The 22,990-nt window shown below is 37.4% G+C and overlaps 1 protein-coding gene across 1 annotated transcript; it reads right to left on the reverse strand.

The window, feature by feature from the left end:
- Window positions 1–1,875: 1,875 nt before the first annotated feature.
- On the reverse strand, window positions 1,876–3,238 carry LOC108150431 (protein phosphatase inhibitor 2). The gene has a single exon (XM_017278588.2). It carries the CDS (start codon window positions 3,125–3,127, stop codon window positions 2,249–2,251), a length of 879 nt encoding a protein of 292 aa, XP_017134077.1. The 5' UTR covers window positions 3,128–3,238; the 3' UTR covers window positions 1,876–2,248.
- Between the last annotated feature and the right edge of the window lie 19,752 nt (window positions 3,239–22,990).

The following is a 22,990-nucleotide window of genomic DNA, read 5'->3' on the forward strand; positions in this document are numbered from 1 at the left end:
AAATAGGAGCTACTTTAAGTCCTATATTTTCAACATTTTAAAAAATGTTTTAATATTAAATCATTTAATTTAATGTGCATTGTTTTTAACCTTTACAATTATATATGACATTTTTTATTTAATAGTCAGATATTTATTTTTACTAATTCATTTTTTTCATTAGCTTAGTATTTAATAATAAATAAATTTATACTGTACAATTAAATATGAACATTTTAAAGTTAGCAAAAACGGCCATTAATAAATCAGCTATATATTTATTTAAATAATCTTTAAATGTAAAACTAAGTTTTTAATTAATTTATAAAAGTGTACAACTACAAGCTAATACCAAAGAATGGCTAGTACCCATAAGCTTTCACCACTGCATTCGCAATTCGTCTTGCAATTTATATACATTTTTTTTTTGGGCAGAAGCATTTATGCCAGTTAAGTTGTTGGCCAGTTCGTGACTGCTGGCGGCCTTTATTTGCGCTTGCATTTTCATTTGTGAGTGTAAATAGCATTAAAAATAATTTTCCGGCTTAAAATCGCTTCACATGAACGGAGCAGGCCAAAGTGGAAAAGCAAAAGCAACGAGAAGGGTCTCTGGGTGAAAAGTAGGAGAAAGGAGAGGAAATATGGAGAAAGGCGGAGAAAGGAGCGCTGACAGCCGGACGGGCTTATGCACTTAATGAAATGTACACGGCAATTGTTACGGAGACCGAGGCGGAGACGGGGACGGAGTCGGAGATGGCAGGAAGAGCCGGACTCGAGTCCGGGGGAGGAGAACCGGACGGAGACAAAGATGCTGCGGCCATCAATTGGAGCCAACTTAAATTTCACTTCGGCCATCATTTCTGGCCAAATGGCCAGTTCGCATTAAATGGCTTCACGGGGTTAAGGATGCTGCCAGCAGGTTAAGCCATCCATGTTGTTTGTCCAGTTTAAGTGTTTTTCGGTTTAAATGCATTTAAAAGCCTTTGGTTAAGGATCAACAATTAAATGGACAGCTTGCAAATGGACAGCTTGCTGAGGTGAAAAATACAAATGGCTATTTTCTTAATGGTAATAATATTTAATAAAGTGTCAATATTGGATAAAGTTAAGAAACGCTCTAAAATAATTGGACAAATATTATTTACACATTCAAAGAAGAATGTTTTACAACTTCTGATTTAAAACGCTTGACCTTATCGTTTTGTATATCTTTACATGCCCAACTTTGCTCAACCCTGTCGCTTTTGTTCATTTCACTCTCCCAAAGTACTCTCAAATAAATTTAATTGAAATCTATTCATTGATAACATGGACCCTATAAATATTCATGACACTTACCCCAACCACCATCCGGTATCTTGTTGTCCTTTCATTTGCAAACGAATGAGCGAAGCTTAATAATAATAAAACTGAACTGCTACAAGTTCTAATGGCTAAATTAAACATTTTGCATAATTATTTCAAGTGATTTTGCAGGTGTAATATTCGAGGAAATATCTTAAAAGCCAGAAATCAGATTCCTTAACAATCGAATTGGCCAAAACATTAAATCAAAATGAAGGCGATTGGCCGGAAGAAAACTCCTCGGCTACTTGGACTGTCAAAGGAATTTTCAATTACGAAACAAAATGCCACAATAAGTTATTAGGCAAACTTTGGCTTTGTGTCTTTTGTCGCCCCCGTAGTAATTACAGTTGGGTCAGGGCGTAATTAAATATTTCTCAGCCAAATGAACTTGGACAGCCGGAGTGCCGATGGACAGGCCAACTAAAGGTGAGTGGGCTAATCATATTACCATCTCAACAATTATTAAGGCCAAAGGTATCTCTGGCCATAAATTTGCTAAGCATCTTAGACAAACAAAGCTTAAATGAGCCGGATCTGAATAAAGGAAAATTAATCGATGGGTTGAAAAACTTTATTGGCAGATTGGTATTTCTCGGATTTTAGTGAGAACAGCTTCAACGAATGTTAAATTTAGACATTGTCTTTTTTTAAAAATGTAATTGCAACAGAAATCACAATGAAAAATAATAGCATAATGAAACATTGGACTTCTTCAGTAAATGGCATTTTTATACCTAGTAATTTCTGTTTCCCTCCATAGTATTGAATTTGTTGAAATCAATTGCAACAACATTTTTAATATATTTTAAATAGATTTTATTTCTTAGTCATTTTGGAGAGCCCATTATCGGCTGGGGAGCAGGATTCTTCACAGCATAACTTTAAAATTTGTTCTAAGGCACACCGCAAATTATGTCATGATTCAACGGCTTGTTTTATTGAAAGCCGAAGCCTGAGTATTGGATCTCGTTTTGCATATACGTGCAGGATTTGATTTTGTGATTGCAGGTTTTGCCTCCAGAATGGTGTGTCGGGCACTTGGATTGATCGAAGTGTTTGGACCCGTAAGTTCCTGATGCGTTTCCGAGTCGTTGACCGAGGGCAGACGTTGCAGATGAGTCAACGAGGCGAATTCCACTGGAGCTTTGTCAAAGATCTCCGCCTTCAGTTTTTGGAAGCAAGGATGGCTGGGAGAAAATCCGGGCTCTGGCTCATTTTGTTCCGATGTCCTGTCATCCGATTGAGTGGCCGATATGGTGGACCTGCTCTTCACTAAGGAGCTAACTCGGCTATCGGATAGATGAGCAGTTTCGCAGCATATCTCCTCATGGTCTCCACTGATCTTTTCACTCTGAATGCTAATATCACAGCTGGACAATTCGTAGAGTTCCTCGGCTATAAGACGTCGAGCCAGAGGCACCGAAAAAAACTCCTTATAGTGCAGCTTACGACGCCTCTCAAACTCAATCCTCCGCACTTTCTCCTCCACTGATTCAGGAAAATCCTCGTCAGCCGAGGAATCATCAGAGTCCCCTTCGATCCCAAATGCTGGCGTTTCTGACTTCGATGTCTGGCGTAACTTCTCGATCAGCGCATTTGTGTCCAGCTCCGTGGGCAAATCATCTTCGAAAACGAACGGAGTCTTTGGCTCATCGATGATCATGTGGCCGTAATCCTTGCCAGCTGGATGAAAAGTGGCCAGTATATTAACCTCATCGAACTTGGCCGCCTTGAGACTTAATTGTGCACTATTCGCCTCCGACTTTAAAATGCCCTTCACTAAACCAATGTCGCCCTCCATTGTTAGCGTTTATAAATACAAAAGTATTTTAGTAAGGAATAGGTCTTACAGAAAAGTTGCTTTATGGAGCTGTGTGTAAAATTGTGTATCTTGTATTGCTTGTAATATAAAATTGACTCAATTCATTTAGGTTTTAAGGAAGATAAAAGTCAAGGGCTACTTTTACAATAAATATTTTTAATTCTGAACTTATGTATATTATAATGATTTTTCTTGATTGCTAGTATTTTCTTTTTGACAAAAAAGAAACAATGTTTACTAATTAGAAATGATTCCCTTGAAATCACGGATACTAACAAATCCCCAACCAGGCAGCAGACAGAATCACTTTCACAAAGTATCAAGTACTCCGTGGTTCCTTCGTTGCAATCGCTAAATAATTCTCGTTTTTATTGCTGCGGTTGTTTTTGGGTTGAGGATGTCAAGAACTCGGTGTACTCGTGTGTAGACGAATGTATTCGGTACTCAAAACTCGATACTTCATACTCCACGAGAGCAGTTGGCAAACGCAGCCATCAAACCACAAAGTAAACTCATTTTGACGTGTTGTTGGTGGATAGATCAAGCGAAAGGGGGTTTTATAAAGCGGAGTCAGAGCAACGCTTCATTATTGATGCGCCATAGTGGAGTTTTTGTTATTGATGTAAACATATTCATCACCAACATGTTACCTCTGATGGAGAGGCAAAAAGTACAAAAATTGGGGACACGGGTGGAAAATAGTGGAAAAGGGGGTGCGGTAAATCAAGTGGTGATAAAGGCGCAGGGCCACCAATGCAGTTGTGGCAGTTGCAGCTGTGTCTGTGGCAGCTGCCACTTCAAAACACTTCACTGCACACCATTTTTCCCCGCTTTCCCTGAATTTCGCAAGAGGGAAAGAATGGGATCAAAGGGGGTGCAATATATGAGCGACGGCCCAGGGTCACAGAGCACTGTGTTGGGAATTGATTGCAGCACATTATTTCACAATTTTGCCAGCAAATAAACAAGCCTTTTGCATGAGTACATTCAGATACAAGAGGTACAAGAGAAAAAAGAATAGACTTGAAATATATAAATAGATCCAAATAAATGATATATTATAACTAAAATAATGTTGTACATTATAATTGAGAAATCTATATTTTTGGTAATTTTTATTTGGTATTTTGTTAACTCTAGCTTATTTAATTAATGCGACCATCAAAAGTTGCACTCCAAATTAACTTAACTGTCAATTAGCCAAATATATAAAAAGTTAAAAATATTCATAGTTTACATTTGCAATTTTTTTTCAAAATATTTTCCATTTCTCGCTGTGTATATCCTCTGATATTCTGACGTGCATATGACGAGCCGCTGCTTATAGGCTCAGTGGATGCGACAAAACAGCTCCATAAAAGTGCCGATGACGAGGATATGTCCTCCGCTTGTTCCTCCAGTTGATGATGATGTTTCGATGTTGCCCTGTTCCGAGGTGATGATGATCATTATCATCGTGATGGAGCTATAGGCGATGCCCGGCAAACAGTCAACAACTGTTTTCCAGCTGCAGTTTTCCTGCCATGTTTGATTGCCTCTCTGCCGGAGACGAAATGCGATGTTGATGCGGCTAGGAAATTTTTCCTTCGATTTACGAAATTGCTGTTGGCCCGATTGCATTTCTTATGTGCATCAATCGCAACAATGTGCGCTGAGAGCAGGATGTGTGCATTGCGTATCCGCAACTGTGTATCTGTGTGCCTGAGTATCTCTGTACCGGAGTATCGGAGTATCTGAGTATCCGTATCCGAAGCTTTGTATGTGCGAGTCCTACGTGCAACGTGTTCCATATGCGCATAAGTAACCACTGCGAGGTGAGAGAAGCGAGGGGGTGGTACAAGGAAACTGACGGAACAGGCTTCCTTCCACATATCAACAGGATTTTATGGCAAAATCATAAATTCCCCTCGACTCTTTCGGCTTTCGTCTTCCGCTATGCTATGGAACATCCGTTTCCGCAAGAAGTTGCATCGAAAGGCCCTTCTCGTTTTAAAGAAAAATAGGGTGCTTGGCCAGGGAAATACAGTGGACTAGGAAAAAAACTTCCATCATCGGAAAAATTATAAATATTAGTCATTAAGCCCATAAAGAATGTTTAGTTATAGATGAGTTAAAAAAAACTTAGCATAAGTAAATTATGAACGCTTTCATTTCTGGTTAAATCATTACATTTAAAGTAGTTGGTTAACAACATTCTCTTTAAGTTTTGTACATATTTTAAATTAATTTCCTAGGCATTAAAGTCAACTCAATTACTTTGTTTGGCTCAAAGCTCTCTGCAAGATATCTCATAATACCTTACCACATTTTCACATCTCCCCAATTATTTAGCTTTCCATTCGATGAGATCTCCCACTGTGTTTCAATTGGATGCGCAAACGGTTATGCATATTTATTAAAAACTGTCTGCTGCGATTAAAAGCCAATCAGACCAATTGCAAATTCCTTTTATTGGCCTACCATCCTGTTTCCTCGTCCTTCAGTTCGCTTTCCCACCCCCTCCCACTTACACATCCTGTAGCTTATAAATATTTAAAATTTAATTTTTGCATTTCCACACACACACAGCACTCCGCCTATCTCTTTTTCACCCACACACTGTATTCAATGTGGGCTTGCAGTTTGCGTTTCTGTACCTGGTCATTTTGTGGGGGTACATTCAATTTGCTGCAGATAATAGTTCTCTATATAATTAGTTTTAAAAATAATTTTCGAATTTGATTTTATTTTCATTTAAGTAACTATTACTATTGTGTTTTTTATTGTTTGTATCAATTAAAAATAAATAAAAAAATGAAATTACTGCAATTTTAAATCACTTTCATTTGATTTTATTCATTTTGCGAATACATTTTACAGAAGATAATATATATAACATATTTTTTATTGCTTCTATCTATGATCCTACTCAAGTAACTCCAGAAATGCATTCTTCTTTTTTGTACTGAAAAATGTTTAACGAAACCCGTACTGCAAGTATTTCATTTTTATTCTTAATTAACAAATTTACACAGGGTAAAACAAAAAGAATATGAGACATCTGATAGTCGGCAAACTTTATTTTAATTTTTTTCAGTAAGATTAAAATAAGTATTCCCTCTGCACTTCCCCGTATTCACATTACTGCCTTTGCTTGCGATTCAATCGAAGCGTGAAACGTTCCAAAAGGCAAACACGTTGAGCGCAAATGTACCGCGTTTCCCTTTCGGCCTCCTCACCACCTACTGCACCAACCACTGCACTACCCACTGCACCACCCATCGCACCATCCACAACACCACCCCCTTGAAATTCGCAGCCAAAACCAAACCAATACCTGGATCACCTGAAATCGTGTTGTGTTTGCTTGTCTGTGAGTGTGTGTGTGTTGGCAGTTAGCCAGCGCTTGACAGCTTGGCAAACAGTTAAATAAAGTTGGCATCTCTCTCCCCAAATCCCAACTAAACCTCCACCCCTCTTTCGAGTGTGTGTTAGCCTGATTATTATACACTACACGTTGGAGAAGAGTGCTTTCCATTTGGCTATCAAGTTTGTTTGGAATTCTATTTGACTTTTATTGAGAGAGGAGCCAAAGTTTTGTTTGGCCAAACTCTTCGTTGACGAAAATAATTTTGTTTCCATCCTAAAAACGGAAAAATGGTTAAGCTTTTAAGAAGTAAATATTGTATAAAATTGTAAAAGTCGAAATACAAATATTTAAAAAATAAAAGGAGTATAATAATCTTTAAATTAAGAAACTAAGTTTTGTATAACGTCGTTAGAATACTTTTGCCACTTTCTTTGTAAGCTTCTAAAGCGTCTGCTAATTTAATTAGATTTTCACCAAGTTTGACAAGTTTTCTAATGTTGTTTTTTTGACATGGTTACTACATGATGCTAAACTGGAATTCAATTAAGTTGGTGTAAACAACAGCAGAGCAACTGACAGCTTTTGACGATCTCATGCTTAGTGAACTATATTACAAAAATGTACTTAATTAGGTAATTAGCTAAAGAAGGTCAAAAATAAATTGATTCAACATACAATAATAATTTAATTGAGATTCTGGTTACAGATAAAAAAATATATTCGGCACTCTCTTTTAATTTTTGTAAGTATAATTATTGTGTTAAGTTAAACTGGCAAATAAACAGCAAAAAAAATTTTTAAATGTACTACCCCAATGTAGTTTTTCTACTCTCACACTAGCTTTATTAATATAGCAATACTTCAACACATTTTCTGCCTGAACTCCTTGTGGAACTGCCCAACCAACTTAATTATCAGCGACTTCTCGGCAGAATTACAATTTCATGACAATGACACAATGGGGCAGCTAATGAATATGAATTACACGAGTGTCGCTCCTTGGCACCCTCCTTTCCCTGGATTTGTTTGTCCGAGGAGCAAACACGAAGCCAGCGACAAGAGCAGCAACAAACAAAGACACAAACAAACAACAAGCCGAACAAGACAACTGCAAACAAAACATTGAGCTGATTGTGCGACAAACAGAGAGGGGCATATGCGGATAGAAAGAGACGGCCAAAGACTTACCCACTTATGTGAGGCAGCAAAACTTATGCGACAAAGTTTCACCTACCATAGTCTGTGCTGTCTTTTCGCATAAACTTGTTGGTAGTTACTGCGAGTTACTCCACTGTCTTTTCACCCGACTCACACACTTTCGCGCTCTGTCCTCGAACCGAAAAACAAACTTCATGGGACAAAACTCACATAAATTACACGCGCACAAGCAGAAGTCGCCAAATGTCAAATGCAGTAAAAGCTAAAAAAAAATAAAAATACGCACCGACAAAACTAAGACCAAAATTGCAGCCGAGCTGCAGATGAAAAGGAATATGCGCAGTGCACTAATAAAATGAACTACAAATTGTGGAGAAACATTGAAAAAAACTAATGCTATCTTTAAGATTTTTCCATAAAAGTTTTGACTAATCGCATTACTAATATTAAATCTTCGACCAATCTGGAAAATAAATTGGTTAAGTTTAATTAAAGCCCTGTTAAGAATTAATGAAAACCAAAAGCCATAACACATAATATTTATGGATTGGTGGTGGCTCGATTTTTCGGTACAACCACAAGATATGTTTTTGTTTATAAGGAAAAAATATAAATTTTAAGAATTATCCTTTTTTACCCATTCAACAAATATAAAGTGTACACAATAAAATAAAAGAAGAACCCTCTTAGGACTGAGTCATCGCCATCGGCCAAGGTCCAGGCGAACTTTCCGCGAAAGGAAATGCGGCCAATTTGTAGACGTTGCACTTTTTTCCTTTTTAGACCACCCCCTTTCCAAACTCGTTTCCCACCCCCTTTTCGCTATCGCGGCCTTCAAAACTGACAGTCGCCGTGGGCGCTGCAAAAATGAATAGAAGGGACAATGGCAAAAAAAAAAATGGAAAACAAAACATGACGAAACGAAAAGCGAATCATCATGCACCAACAAAAAAGGTTAACTATGATTTATGACTCGGTGGCGCACGCAAAAGCACTCTATCTCTATCTCTATCTCTTCTCTCTTACCCTTCGTTATAAAAAGTTATGCATTGTTTGCCAATTAAATGATTAAAATTTTTTTTTTTTGGTAGTCACTAAGGGATTGTAGCCATCCAAAAATAAATAAAACATACAATCAATCAAATTACCTAGCTTATTTATTTATATTTTTTAAACTAATAAATTAATGATATGCTTTTATTTGTTTTGTATGTATATTATTAAATATTTGTATTCCTATTGTGGTTAAATTAAATAATTAACGTAAATAATTGTATAAATTAGTTTGTTTGAATAAAATTACAATTATCAATCTAACAACAAGTTTCACTGTCGATTTCGTATTTTTTTATGTTTTACCGTTAACTCTCTCATTACATATACATGTTCTTTCCATTTACATCGAGATAAGCCTTCTTTTTATCGATAACCAAACTCTGATGGAGTTGACTTGACCATCTACTCTTATCTGTTTACCATCGAAATTAAAATCGGCAAGTTGATTGGAACTGGGAAAATGAAAAGGAAAAGCGGATGCCATCGATGCTCATCCCAATTGCCCATTTGTAGGCCTATGTAATGAAAACTCTGAATGGAATGGGGTTTGAGGGAATGGCCTAAAGATAGGGGCTCGAGTCTGGCTAAAATGAAAAATCATGCAAATGAGTTTAGAACCAAAATGTCTGGCGACCGAAGAGCAAGCAAATCGAGATGGAGTGTAGGGTTGGTGGTTGAGATGCATTCTGCATATTCAGCGCCTCTTATAGCTTCCTATCCATTTCTCCGATTTTGGATATAACGGTCACGATGTGAAAAGAATCTGGGCAATTCACTCTCACAGTAAAGGAAAGTTAAGGGAGTCGACCCATTGGATGACCCTTAAAGGCCAAAGTGATATTTTATTGAATGCAATGTAAACCCGATAATTTAGAAGCTACTTGAAGTTCTTCCATTTGCCATAAGTCTTTACTGAACATATATATACTTTTTTATTGAAATTTTAAGTTAAAAGACAAGAAAGAGACCATGATGAGGAGAACTCCGCCGAAAGGAACTAAAAATGTTGAATTAAATGCGCTGCATCTGGGCGTGAAAATGGAATTTACTTAGCCTGCCGCAGAAAATCAGCCAAAAATAGGGCGAAGAGGTTGGATAACTGACTAGCCATCTCCGGCCGGTTTGCAGTCTGAATCCTTTGCAGCAGATGAATGCACTTCAACGGCTTTTTGGTGGTTAAACAGAAGCCTCTAGCTGACTTTCCCCAATCTCTTTCGTTATATCCACAACTTTCTCTTGCTGTTTACCAGAGAAAAGTTCAACAAGGCCACAATAATTGTAATTAAAACGAACACTGAGCCAGAACAGATAAATATCTTCTTGAAACGAATAAAGAATTGGGGGTAGGCTTGAAAATTATAATATAACATTTTTAAGTGAAAGTATTTTGTAAAAGTAAGTAAGTTTGTAAGTAAGTAAGTTTTCCGGTACATATTTTTAAGTAAGTACTTTTCGTACCAGCTTTTTTTCAGTACAATTATATTTTTAGTGTCTTAATAATTCTGTTCTCTCGAACCTAATAGTCCAATTTTCAGACTTCAGTGGCTTAAAACTTTCGTTTTAATTTGTTTCGTCTGGCAGAAATCAAAGCCCCTTCCGCAATCCCTATTCCTATTTTTTCATCATACACCTCCCGAAACGCCGACTAACCTTATGGAATGACCAACTGGGGAGCTGCCATAATACAATTTATACGACAACACTTTAGTGCGAAGTTTATGCGCAGTGTTTACAACGTGCCATAAAAGCTGGACAATGCGTGGTCCAGAAGGTGGTGGTGAAAGAGGAGTAAATGTGAGAGGTGAAAGGTGGGGATTTTGGGATCAGGGGTAAGATATGGAGTTTAGTGGGGTGCGTAACAAGTGCAGTTCATATATAAGTACAGTGGTCCAGCATCAGAGTTCATTGCCATGTTGGGTCTTGCTTCTCTTTCTTGCAGAGTCTCACCATCTCTTTCCTTCACCCTCCCGCCATCTCTTTTTGCCACCCTCTCGCCATCTCTTTCACCATTGATGGCCTCTTGTTTGTCGCCTAAAATTGGCAGCTACTAAAAACGAAGTAATAAACTAACTCCAGCACACATACTCTGTGGATTTTTGCGGCTAAATACGGTTATGGCTTATGGGTTACGGTCCGCCCCAAAATATAACAAATATGGGGATTTTAGAGCACCACCATTCTCACACCCTGCCGACGCGTCGTTTTTAATGCCTCGACAAGTGTGCGCTGTCATTGTCGGTGTGTGAATCGGGATTAAACTTCGCCGGGGGATTATTTAAACACATATAGTCCGAACTGAAATAAACTGTACAGAGCTGATTTTCAGTCTAGCCAAAAGTTAGACAGGCTATAAAATGTAAGCAAAAGTTTACCGAGGGGATCATCTGGCGGCACTTTGGGGGTCATTCAATCTGCTTCGGGATTTATTAGGCATACGTTTTTTTTTATAAGTCCTTATTAAATTAAATACATTTGTGAAGCTTATGGCTAGCACTTCTCTTAGCAAAAAAGTAGTAAACTTTGTGTGTTACGTTAAAAAATAACATACGTAATTTAAATCAGCCATGCATTAAAAGAAAATGTTTCACCTGAGGCAAATTGATGATAAAGGCGGACTTTTACTATTTTTTAATGCTTTTTCTCTTGGCACTCTATTGGTTGAAGTCTTCTTTGTATAAGTGAAACATTTAGAAACAACATTGCCTTTTATTATTTCACCCAACACAATCAATTTCCAAAAACGCAGCAGATCTGCTCGTTGGATAAGAATATCAATTTATGTTTGTTAGACGAATGGTTTCCACTCATTTCCAAGCACAAGAACCCAAACTAATTGAGATGACAAACGCCAAACACATCGTTTTCCATCAGTCAGTCAGTGCAGCCAGTTAGAAATTGCTTTTCTGCTTTTTCCATTTCTTGCTTTCCTGCTTTTTGACTTTTCGCTGGTTGTCTTTGCTCGGTTTTAGTTCCCTTTTTTCGGGACCTCTTTTTCCCATTTTCTCCTCTGGCTCGTGGTCGTCCTGAAAAGTTCTCAAACGGAAACGGACTCCTAAGGGGAGTGGCAGACTCATCGCGAGTGACTCGATTTCCACTTGAGTAAACATTAACGTGCCGGACGCTCCATTGAAATTCAAGCGAGCAATTCATTTCCACTTAATTTTCAACGCTCTTTTTTCACCAAATTTTTCCTCCACCTCTTTTTTCTGCCCATTCCATTGGTTTTTGAGCGGCTGCCTGATTTTTGTCATTTCCCTTTTGCCTTGACTGTTTTTTTTTCTGCGGTTGCAAAGTTTTTCCTTTTTTCCGAGCGAAATGTGTTGCAAATTACTCTGAAGTGTCTCTCCAAAGGCAAATTTATGAAAACTTTGAGGAGCAGATCGTGTAATTTGTGGCACTTTGAGTGGCCAAATTGAAACAATTAAGTGCGGTTCGGCACGTGTCCGTTTTTAGATTTGATTAGCTTCCGTTTCGGTTACAGTTTCGATTAAAATTGATGGCCTTCAGAGGGAAAACTCGTTTGCCAAATTTTCCCCGAATATAACATAAATTTCCCGGCCACAAATTAGAGCGCCTGGATTGGGCTCAAATTTCTCGATTCATTTGTTTGGCCAAACGATTACACGACATGCAAAATAGACAAAAAGCATCTGTCGAATCCATTTTCCCCCTCAATACTGTTTGTGCTGTCAAATTTCCTACAATTGTTAGGCGACAAATAGCTAATTAGATTTATTCTCCTTCTCGAGGCCTTGGGCCCATTTGCTCCTTTGGTTTAATTGTCCCCTGGCCAAGCAAATTGATTAAGTGGAGGCTGTAAATGAGTCAGACAAAAGAGGCCGCAGGCCTTTTTTGTGTTCTGGTTTGATTACATTTTCAATTTCGGGTGAAATTAACAAATCATTTGATTGCCTCCTGCGGGCTGATAAAGGTCGCTCAGTGGTTAAATGCTACTTTCCACTTAAATACAGAGGGAGACCTTTACCGAGTGAGCCGAAGTGATTGGTGCCTCAAATTGTTTCCTTTAGGTCAAGATGATTAATTTGTTGACGATCCTAACGTTTTAAAATTATAAAGTCAATAGTAATATATTTACTTAAAGTTACTCATTAGAAAAATAAATATATTTATTAGTTAATGTATCAAAATTTTGGTAAGAACAAACCTATTTAAAACTAAAAGTAAGTAAGAAAGAAAGCCAACTTCAAGAAACCTAAATATTCTTTAGAACATCTATGTTACGATTTTTATGCTTGTATTTTTTAAAAGCTTTGATGACTTTCCGCTGAAATATTTAATTGTCCGTGATATTTTATTATTTACGCATTTTTAAAAACACAGTGGCACCTTTCCACCTAATGATATTTCCATTAAACCTAATTATTTTCAAAGCTACTAAGACTACGGGAATTTTCACACAATATTTCGGACAAAGTTTTGACCGCCAAAATGGATAAAGCAAAAGGGGAAAGCCATTCCCAAAAGCAGTCGGCACTTAGAAATTTGGCTGGAAATGGGCTCGAAAAACTTTTGATTTACTGTAGGTAAATGTTATTGTTGCCTGCCGCAGCTGCCACTGAAGTTCTTCCGATGCTGCTGCCTTTGCTGTTGTTATTTAGCAAAAGTTTTCACAGCAAGTTGAGTTAATTTGTATCCACAACTCAATTGCAAAAGTTTAACCGAGCAAAAGATTTATAAAGTTTATATGCAACAACAAGTCAAAAGGCTTCGGCAGTGGGCAAATCACTACCAGTTGCAAAAGCAGCACCAGTAGCTGCAGGAATGGTAGTTCCTGGTGAAAAACAATAAACAAAGATGACTGCCGTGGCCGATTTGAGTGCAATAAGTAAGACCACATAACAGAGGGAATATCAAACGGTCAAAAGATAGAGATATGTCAAAAATAGTGTTCAGGCTTATTTAGTACTTATTAAAAATTATTCAAAGATCTAAAAAAAATTAAACAACCATTTTTAAGGTTCAAATAGTTAATTTTTATACATTTTTTGATACAAAAATGTTATACAAAAAAAGTATATTGATATTTTCATTATATAAGCATTATTTTTTCTTTGGCAAATGAATGTTTATGCTATTGCTACCCTCTATACTATCTTCCCAAAGTCCAAGAAGAAAGGAAGAGAAATAGCAAGCAAAAGGATGGCCAGCTGCGGGCATTTGCAATCAGCTTTTGATAAGCAGCAAATGGCCAGTCAAATGATAACGAGTACGATTCCCATTCCCATTTCCATTCCGAATCGATGCTCCACTCCTCCGAGCAGGACGACATAATAACCGAGCTCGAACGGAGGCAGAAAAAGTAGCAGACGATTCGCCGCCGATTGACTTTTGTGCCACTAACTGCACTCGAAGGACGATGCAAAAAGTGGAAGGGAGCGGGACGCCAGTGAAAGCCAGCAAAATTAGTTTGGCCTGCGGCTAAAAAGTCAATTTTCATAACAATTTCCGACTCTCATAATGAAGCTTCGGTTCTAGTTGTCGATTTTCATGCGTCAAAGAGGCAGCGATTGTGGGAGAAACTTTGGCGGAAAGCTATCAAAGAAAATACGGATTTAGTTTCAATTTTGCTTACGAAAAGCTAAGAGTTGAAGAGACAAGAAACAGAATAGACAAGAAAGGAATGAAATCCGTTAACTTAAGGTACATAGCAATATGTCCTATAATTTAAACTGGAATTCGACTTATCATATATTACCCGATTTTGTTTCATGAATTATTTTCGCGTTCCTCATTTGGTTCACCCATTATTCAAATGCAGAGGGCGTGGCACTGAGCTCCCCTTGATTTACCGTGCAGCTGCGACTACAGTCACAAGGTTTTCCACGCTCAATTTTTACTATTTACACACTTTTTTTGTTTGTTCCGCTGCCTTTATAAAATATGCATTTGCAGCATTATTAAAAATGGAAAGGCGCATTGTTAGTATCTCTGCATGTGTAGAGGTGGCATTGAAAATGGCGAGGAAAAGTTTGCAGCTGCAGTTTTGCTGGCGGCAAACGTGACGTATGGGTAATGTCAGTTCTCCATATGCATAAAAGATTTGGGCGCTGCGTTCGAAATTGCTGCTGCTTAATTCCGCATAAATTCCGTTGACATTTTTTAATCTGCGTTGAAAGTTTTGATATGGATCCACGTACATTCGTACGTCTATATGTATTTATTAAAGCATTTACATAAATCCCAATTGCATTGCACTTTTGCCTTCTGCCGTGTCTCAATGGCCAAATAAAATATCTTCGCTTTCGCCGCTCGGCTCTTAGGATGCTCAGCTGGCTGCACTTTAGCCCCTTTCAACTTCTCCGCTGGCTCTCAGGATTCATAAAATGTGTATGAAGCGTGCAAAATGTTTTAAATTTATTACAATAAGACGAGCTGGAGTCGAGTCTCGGGTCCTGGCGAACGCAAATGCGACATAAAACGCTAAAAGATAAAGCAAACTTAGCTAAGGGAGTGCGGCCAAATTCCGGAATCACATGAACTCGAATGTTAAATACTCTAGATTACAATATTTGAAATAAAAAAGATTTTAATATTAAAAAAAGTTTTAGAAAAGTTAAACATTAATTATAAAATTCTCTTGTTATTAATTATCAAAAGCAACATTAATGGTATAGAATCAACAACTACATTTTAATATTTTAGGTTAGCAATTTACAGTAATGTTTTCCATTTTTAGCTTTTATCTTTATACAAAATTAGTGACTGATATTCCTGTTTCTAGATTTAGATACGTATGATTAAGGCTAAAAAGACGGAAAAACTAATTATCAAACTCTTATTTCTATTACAAAAAATTGTATATTATATTTATTTATTTTCTTGTTGTGAGGGTATTGAAAATTCATGAATGATAAAAACGCAAAAGTATCTGAGGGGAGATCGTCATTCCGATTGGGTTTGGCCACTTTTTATGCGCTCCTTAAAGTGCGTCACATAAAAATGACGACGCATGGAAGAATGTGAGCGCTCAGGTGACCCCAACCATTCCGTCATCCACCTTAACGCAACACGACCTTTCTCTTTCCTTTTCTCCGGTGCTGAATGCATTGCGAGTGACAACACTGAAGGGAAGCTGGGTAGAAAGTGGGGTGGAAGGTGGGGTGGAAAGTGGGTTGGTTGCTTCCCGTGAAGGTGGAGTTCATACATGTCGCTTGTTCTACGTTTATGGGCTGAAGGCAAAGGTGTGTGAGTAGACATGAATATTCACAGGGTTCACTCAAATATGAGGAAATTATTTAAGTATTTTGAGTATTTTAGCATACTCTAAATACTTTAATAATTTTTTTAGTTTTTAATGTAATTGTAAATAACGACGTTAGGAAAATGTTAAAAATGTTTTTTTGGAAAACTCGTTTGGAATAAGTTAATACTAATTTTAGCGTTCGTAATAAAATTATTTAGGTTTATCGTAAATAATCTTAGGTTTTTATGGGTCTTCAAAATTTTTTAATGTTTGGATTTGCGAGAAATCACTATTAGACATGTTTCTGTTTTCAGCGTGTGCCTTGTACCACTCGCCTGTTTTCTCTGCGGCTGTTCATCAGTTGCTCCAACTTTCTATCTGAACCTCCCTCCCTTCAAACGCATTTATTACATTGCTTTTGAGCCAATTTTTTCCGGCCTTTTAACTGAAAAATTGGCACAGCGCATCGCCTGGCATGCAAAGCAGCCGTTTTCGGTTTTCCCTTATTTTTCAACCCACTTTTTTCCGGTTTCTTTGTTGTTGCTGATGCTGCTGCTGGCATTGTCAGTTGGCCACGCGCTCATCCTGACATGGCTCAGAGGTTGAGGGTTAAGGTTTCAGGGGGGACCGGGGGTCGGGGGACGCGTCTCTGGCAGTGATGTGGTCTGTTTAGCAGCACAGGAATACTCATCGGAATGCCGCAAATCAGCTCAACATTTCTTTAAAGCACAATGGATTAGCAAAATACTTAGGGAGGAAGACCACGACGCTTCGAAACTTACTTTGTTAATTTTATTTGTTGCTAAACTGTTTATTTGTTAATATCATCAATTATGTTTTGTTATGTTTTTGTAACATACGGTTTTTTGATGTTAACACATTACTGCTTGCTTCATAGATTAAGTTTCTCCATTAAATGTTTTTTCTATATATATTATTTGAACCATATTTTAAAATATGATTAATACATGACGCTTACAACAATCCGGTAAGGGTTGGGTTTTATTTTTCAAATCATTGCGGAAATTAATCACAATCACAGGGACTTGTAATATTTACGAACTAACATCGAATCGATAATAATATTTATATCTTTTTGTATAATCTTTATTTGACAACGAATCACGCCCAAAAACATCGATCTGACATGATTAAAAATATAGGTAAGTCGTTAATATTTAAAAGTGTATATTAACCACATTAACTGGATTTTAAAACATGTGTATCTTAATACAAGCCTTATTCTAGGGTATTCCTGTTGTCTATCATTGAAGCATGTCCGCTTGACCACACACTTTCACTTTCTTTTGCTTATTGAAGTGTGTTCAAAATCAATTAATGGCTTGTCTTCCCCTTCAAAGTTCGGTTTTCGGCCAGAGGGAAAGATTCACGCATGGCTTCGGCGTGTGTCAAGTGCAAAACAAACACAAGTGACCCAAAAGGGGCAAATCAATTTCCACATCCTTGGTAGCTGTGATTTCCATTCACTTTGATAATGAGATCAAAACATCCAATTCACGGGAATAGTGCGTTCGGTTCAGGTTAAGTCAATATTTGACCACAACACACAATTTTTCATGCCGCATTGCCCGGATGGGCCTTGGATTTTCCCCCTTGCCCATTTTTCCGGAGCTTGGGTTATCCCAGCTCCTCTGGCATTGTTCTGTTGTTTGCCTTGGCTCGTTGAGTAGCCGCAGAAATTTCATTAAGTTCATCTGGCTGCCAGTGTAGATATGACAAAGGGAATGGGTTAAATGGAAGCCACTGCGACCCCGAAAAAGTATGCAAAACTGCAAGGGAAGGCAGCGTCTCGCGAGATATACTGTATCGCTAGGGAAGCCAAAGTGCAGTTTTATACAGTGGCAAGAGAAAAATGCGAAACTGAGGGCGAGAAAGAATAATAAAGTTCTGCTGAAGAATTTTAGTTCGGAATATGAACTGCAAGATGTTGAGGTTTTCAGCTTAACGTTCTTAATATCCGTAATATTAAAATAATACTTAATTTAAGTCCGTTTTTTAGCGATAACTTTAAGCTTTCCTTAAAAATAAATAAATGAGAGTTAGGCATGTAACTCAAATAAGTAAGGATGAATAAAGTATGACTTACTGTGCCTAGAATTTAAAAATTCCCTGTAAGTCAACCAAGTTTTCACAAACTTGTAGCCATTAAGGAGTTATCTAACTCCCTTAAATTTCTTCAAATGGGCTCAACTATTGCAGAATTTCGGATGGCACTAATTAAACATGCCGAACTCGACACGGAATTGCTGCCGGAATACGATTCTGAAACTGAATCCGGCTCTCAAATGCGGCCAACTGTTGCTGGAGCTCAGCTGGGGACTTGCTGCAGTGGCAGGTTGCACTTTTGGACCAATTATACGGTTTGTTAACACACAAAACAGGCAAAATGTAATTACATTTTCAGCTGAGAACGGAAGAAGAAAGGCGATGCCGCCTTTTGAAATCCGATTTAATATTGTTAACTGTGTGCAAAACTTTGTCATTTCGTTTTGTAAATTTCACTGGAAAAGGTAAAGGGGTTGGTGTGCTGGGAATATGCAATAAGATACCAGTATGCAAATGTTGGAGACGTTTGGCAAATGCAAATTGCACTGGCAGTCCCCACAAACTAATGCAATTCTCTGAACACATTCCCCCTTTCGGAGCCCGAATACCCCCGCTCATAATGCCGCTTTAATGCCCTCCAACTAATGAGCCTACATTAAGGAAATTCGAGAACGCAGCAATTTCGGAGGCGCCACCTGCTGCTGATACACCGTGCCAAAACTTTAGCTGCTAATTTTAGGTTCTTAATTTTATACTAATCGAAAAACGAATATTACTGGTTATATTTAATGATTGTAAAGCACTTATGGTTATCCATTTAAAACAGTTGAACAAGGATCCTCTTAAAAATCCTAGCTTTTGCTACGAAATAGTAAAGTAAAGAACCGAATTGGCCCAAAAGTGTTACATATGTTATTTTATAAATTAAAATTTATATTTAATTTTGCACAGAATGTTCAGAACAAAAAATATATGTTTTCCGTGTACCAGTCAAATACAGCTTAGCGAGGAAGAGTATTGCAGTTTGTCACGTAATTTATTAAAATGCTATACACACATATATCGAGGAGGCGTGGACATTTGGAAGGGGCGGTAGGTTAGAGCTTAGAGGGACAATTGGCGTAATCATCGTTATGCCATCGTCATAATCAGCGATGCCATTGTATATGCCTCGGCAGCAGCTCATTGATTTGCAATTATGGAACGTGCTACATTTTGGTGAGGCGCTGGGGATATAACCCCAGCTCCTTTGAGAGAAAGGGTTCTCTCACTACTCCACCACTCAATGCGGTTTACCTTAAAGCCATCCTGCAAGTTATTCGGCAATAAAACCGTTGAATTGGTCGCTTTTGTACCAGTAATCGAATTAAATTGCTTTGTGGCTTACAAGATTGTGTTTAATAGGTTATCATTATCTCACTGCTAAATTTGATGTCAAAATTTAATTGCATTAAGATTCCTACGAATTAATATTTTGTTTCAAACTGATACAACATTTTTAGGACTTACTGTGGTGGTGATTATTTAAGCAATATAAAAATTAAAAGGTATAATTTATTTTATTATAATTAAAATATTATCAATTCAATATTTTGTTCTTAAAATCTATTTTTTAAGAAATTGTTTGGGTACTCGCAATTTATTTTTGTTTGTCAAAATTTATTAATCATATATTGCAATAGAAACTTAAATATTTTTGCAAAAATATTTCATAACTATTTCCTCCTATATTTTTACAAATACAAAATCATTTAAGATCCGTTACCCAAACCAAGAACTTTAATTCCGTGAATTCGTTTTGCTTTTCGTGGCTTTTTGTCGCCATATTACAATGCTTAATTTTATTGCTTGCTTTTATTGTTGTAATTTTGTGAAATCTTCGCCTGTTCTGTGCTTTTTTTCGGTGCTTCTGTTTTCTTATGTTAAAAAACTTTTGCAATTGTGTGCGGCTTGCTATCTGCGTCTCCATTGTTGTGTCTGTGTGTGCGGGTATAAAAATTAGCCTCATTTTGTTTGGCTTTTGTGCGCTGCCTGCCATTTTGCGGAAATGCGGGGGGTGGCCCTGTAGTAAATCAAAAGTTGAAAATTATAATAAAGTCACTTTTGGTGTTGGTATATCATGGGCTTACACAACCTTACTCCCCATTCTATCTCCATCTGTCTCTGCTCAAGTTTTATCAAGTTCAGTTGCAGCAGCCACAAAAAACTTATTTCCTCCTGCTGGTGTGGCTAATAAAAAGCCAAAACAATTTAGATTAACTGTAAATTGTGTTATTTTGTTTAGCCAGTGAGTGGATTTGTCGTCCTTGTTGCTGTAGTTGTTGTTAATGCTCTTTGAGCTGGTAATTTGTGAATGCCCTGAAATGTAGGCAACACTTTTGTGAGCCCAACCAAAAAGGAAGTTCAAGCAAAAGTCCTGCCGGGTTTTAAATGGCAAAAATCAGCTTGTCAGAAGGGCGTAGAGGATACCAACAGCTGCCATTGGGATAAATAATGCTTGAATAATTGCACATGTTCATGTACAGGCTGATTTTGAATGGCTCAAAAAATATGACTTTGGCAAAGGCACATCGCCATTTCAATATCAACAATGTGTTTACGTTTTTAAATTGATTTCCTTAATTTAATGAGTTTTTGTTACCAAACTCGTTGATCCACCCTTGTTAGTTTTGCATTTGGAAATAGAGGTCTTGACTTCCGTCAATTTCTTGGGCTTCCTCCTCCGAATCTCCGGCAGGCTCCTCCTGTGACATTTGGCTTGCTTTCGGGCTGGTCCTTTGTCTCCAAAATCGGTTGAAATGGCCACTCAATGCGCTCTGTTAATTTTGCTCCACAAATGAAACTGGGACTCTGCGCAAGGGCTTAGGCCGAGCTATCACTGAATGCGCTTGAATTATTTATAAAAGGCATATTCATGAGCACTGGCGCACTACCAGCAAGGTAAGTGGGTGACTGGTGACTGTGAATCCGAGGGGACGCAATTGGGGACCGGGGAAACGGAAATGTTAAATAGTTTGAGCAGAAGCGAAGCTGCTTGACAATGGCATTAGAATGTCGAAAAGTTTTAGACCGGCAACCAACCGCTTACTCACTCAATTAGCACGGTCAGCTCTTCAGCTTTTTATGCAAATCTCGGTGGGCGGCAAAATCGCAATGGGGGCGTGGCAATGAGAACCATTAGATGGTACATCAACTGTACATTAACTTGTCTGTTTTTGTTTCATTAGCAAGGATAGCAGAAGAGTTACACTTAGGAAAAGCTATGCTCAATGTGATAAATATTCTATGGTTCTTGAATTATATAACATCTTTTATACATAACAATTTAATTTTTGTATATTTAAATGAACACGTTAGAATGTTAACTTGATTTAACGGTGACAGAATTTACCAATTCAAAAAAAAATATATCGTTTGGTCGGTCTTTATAAGACACTATGTAATTTGCAAAAGTCTAGCTTTTAATCTGATATAATTTTAAGCATTCTCGGTCTTAATATAATTTCCAAAATTTTAAGTTTAATCTATCAAATTGTACCAACTGTTAAAGGATTTAAAATAAATAACAAGGTTGCGAAACATTTTTTAGTTTTTCGTTTGGGAATTAGTTTACAAAGCTAATTACTTATTTAATGAGATAATAAATAAGAGTAAAAAACCTTTTCTTAGTGTAGGTGACTTTAAAGGACCGGACCATGTCCTGCGGCTTCTCAAGTCTCAAGTATCCTGGCAACTTGACAGCGACCGGAGCTACAACAGCAGGAGGCGACCACAAGCCTTTAACAAAAGCTGGTAAGGAGCAAAGGGGACCAGAGGCAGAAATAATAGAGGGAGATGGCGAAATTGCGAGAATGTTATTTGGCTTTTGCATATGGAACGAATGATGATGGCACTTTCAGTGGATTGCCTGAATATCGAGTGCGTATGAAAGTTGAAACGAACAAGGTAAAAAGGAGCAATAAAATAACAAGAAATATTGCCAATCGACGAGTGGTCGTAGTGCACTGCAAGTGCAAGGTAAATAACCAAAGACAAGGAGAAAAGGATGGGGAGCTTGATCAACTGGCAAACGCCCTAAGAAAAAATGAAAGTCTTTAAGAAAAAAATACTGCGGATGGGATTCCAAACGTTCGCAGTGTACTATTTAATAATTAATTTGTTTACTTAAATTGCCATATCAATGACGAAATTAATTTAAATACTGTAATTTGTTGATCAATCAAAAAGCGAGTGCCGTTTTTGAGTCCTTTCGCATCGCTGGAAAAAATAACATCAAAAAAGTGTGGAAAATTACGTTTCTGGCGGACATCACTCAATCTCCTTTCGAATCACCGCCCACCGCCCTTTTTTTGGCTTTGTGCGTGTGACATATGCAAATATTTATGCACCGCTCCTTTGGCTTCTCATTTCCCTCTCCGCGTCACTCTCGTTTCCTCTGTACAGTTGTGCATGAAATTATGTAAATTATTTTACATTCACAGTTAAGGTCACAACAATTAATCTTTTAATATGAACTATTAAAGTTCTTTTCTCATATAATATTGTTAAATAAAATATTACACTTAGTCTCTTTAAAAATAAATTTAAATTTAAAAAGAAACGTTTATAATTTTATTACCTTCAAATTTTGACCATTCCAAAAAATGTTAAAGCAAGAAAGGTGACATTATTTTGGACGCAGGTGTGTGTGTTTGTTAAAACAAATACACTGCTACAGAGGCAAAGCCAGGTCCATAAAAGTTAAGTAAATATATAAACACACATCGGCTTACGCTTGCCTGCCCGTCAGTCTCTTTATTATTGTTGGCTGCTCTGGATTGTTGCTCATGTTATTGATATACGTGAAAATATAAAGGTATATACGTATAAATATATATTTAAAGTTTATATATATTGATATATTTGTGCCGCACACACGTAAATCAAAATGTTTGTAAGTTGAGTAAACAACATTGAAAATCAGTTATATTTTACTGCATTATAAACTACCCAGTGAAGACCCCTTCCG

The sequence above is a fragment of the Drosophila elegans genome, unplaced genomic scaffold, assembly GCF_018152505.1.
Source record: "Drosophila elegans isolate 14027-0461.03 unplaced genomic scaffold, ASM1815250v1 contig_814, whole genome shotgun sequence".
In the NCBI taxonomy this organism is placed as follows: domain Eukaryota; kingdom Metazoa; phylum Arthropoda; class Insecta; order Diptera; family Drosophilidae; genus Drosophila; species Drosophila elegans.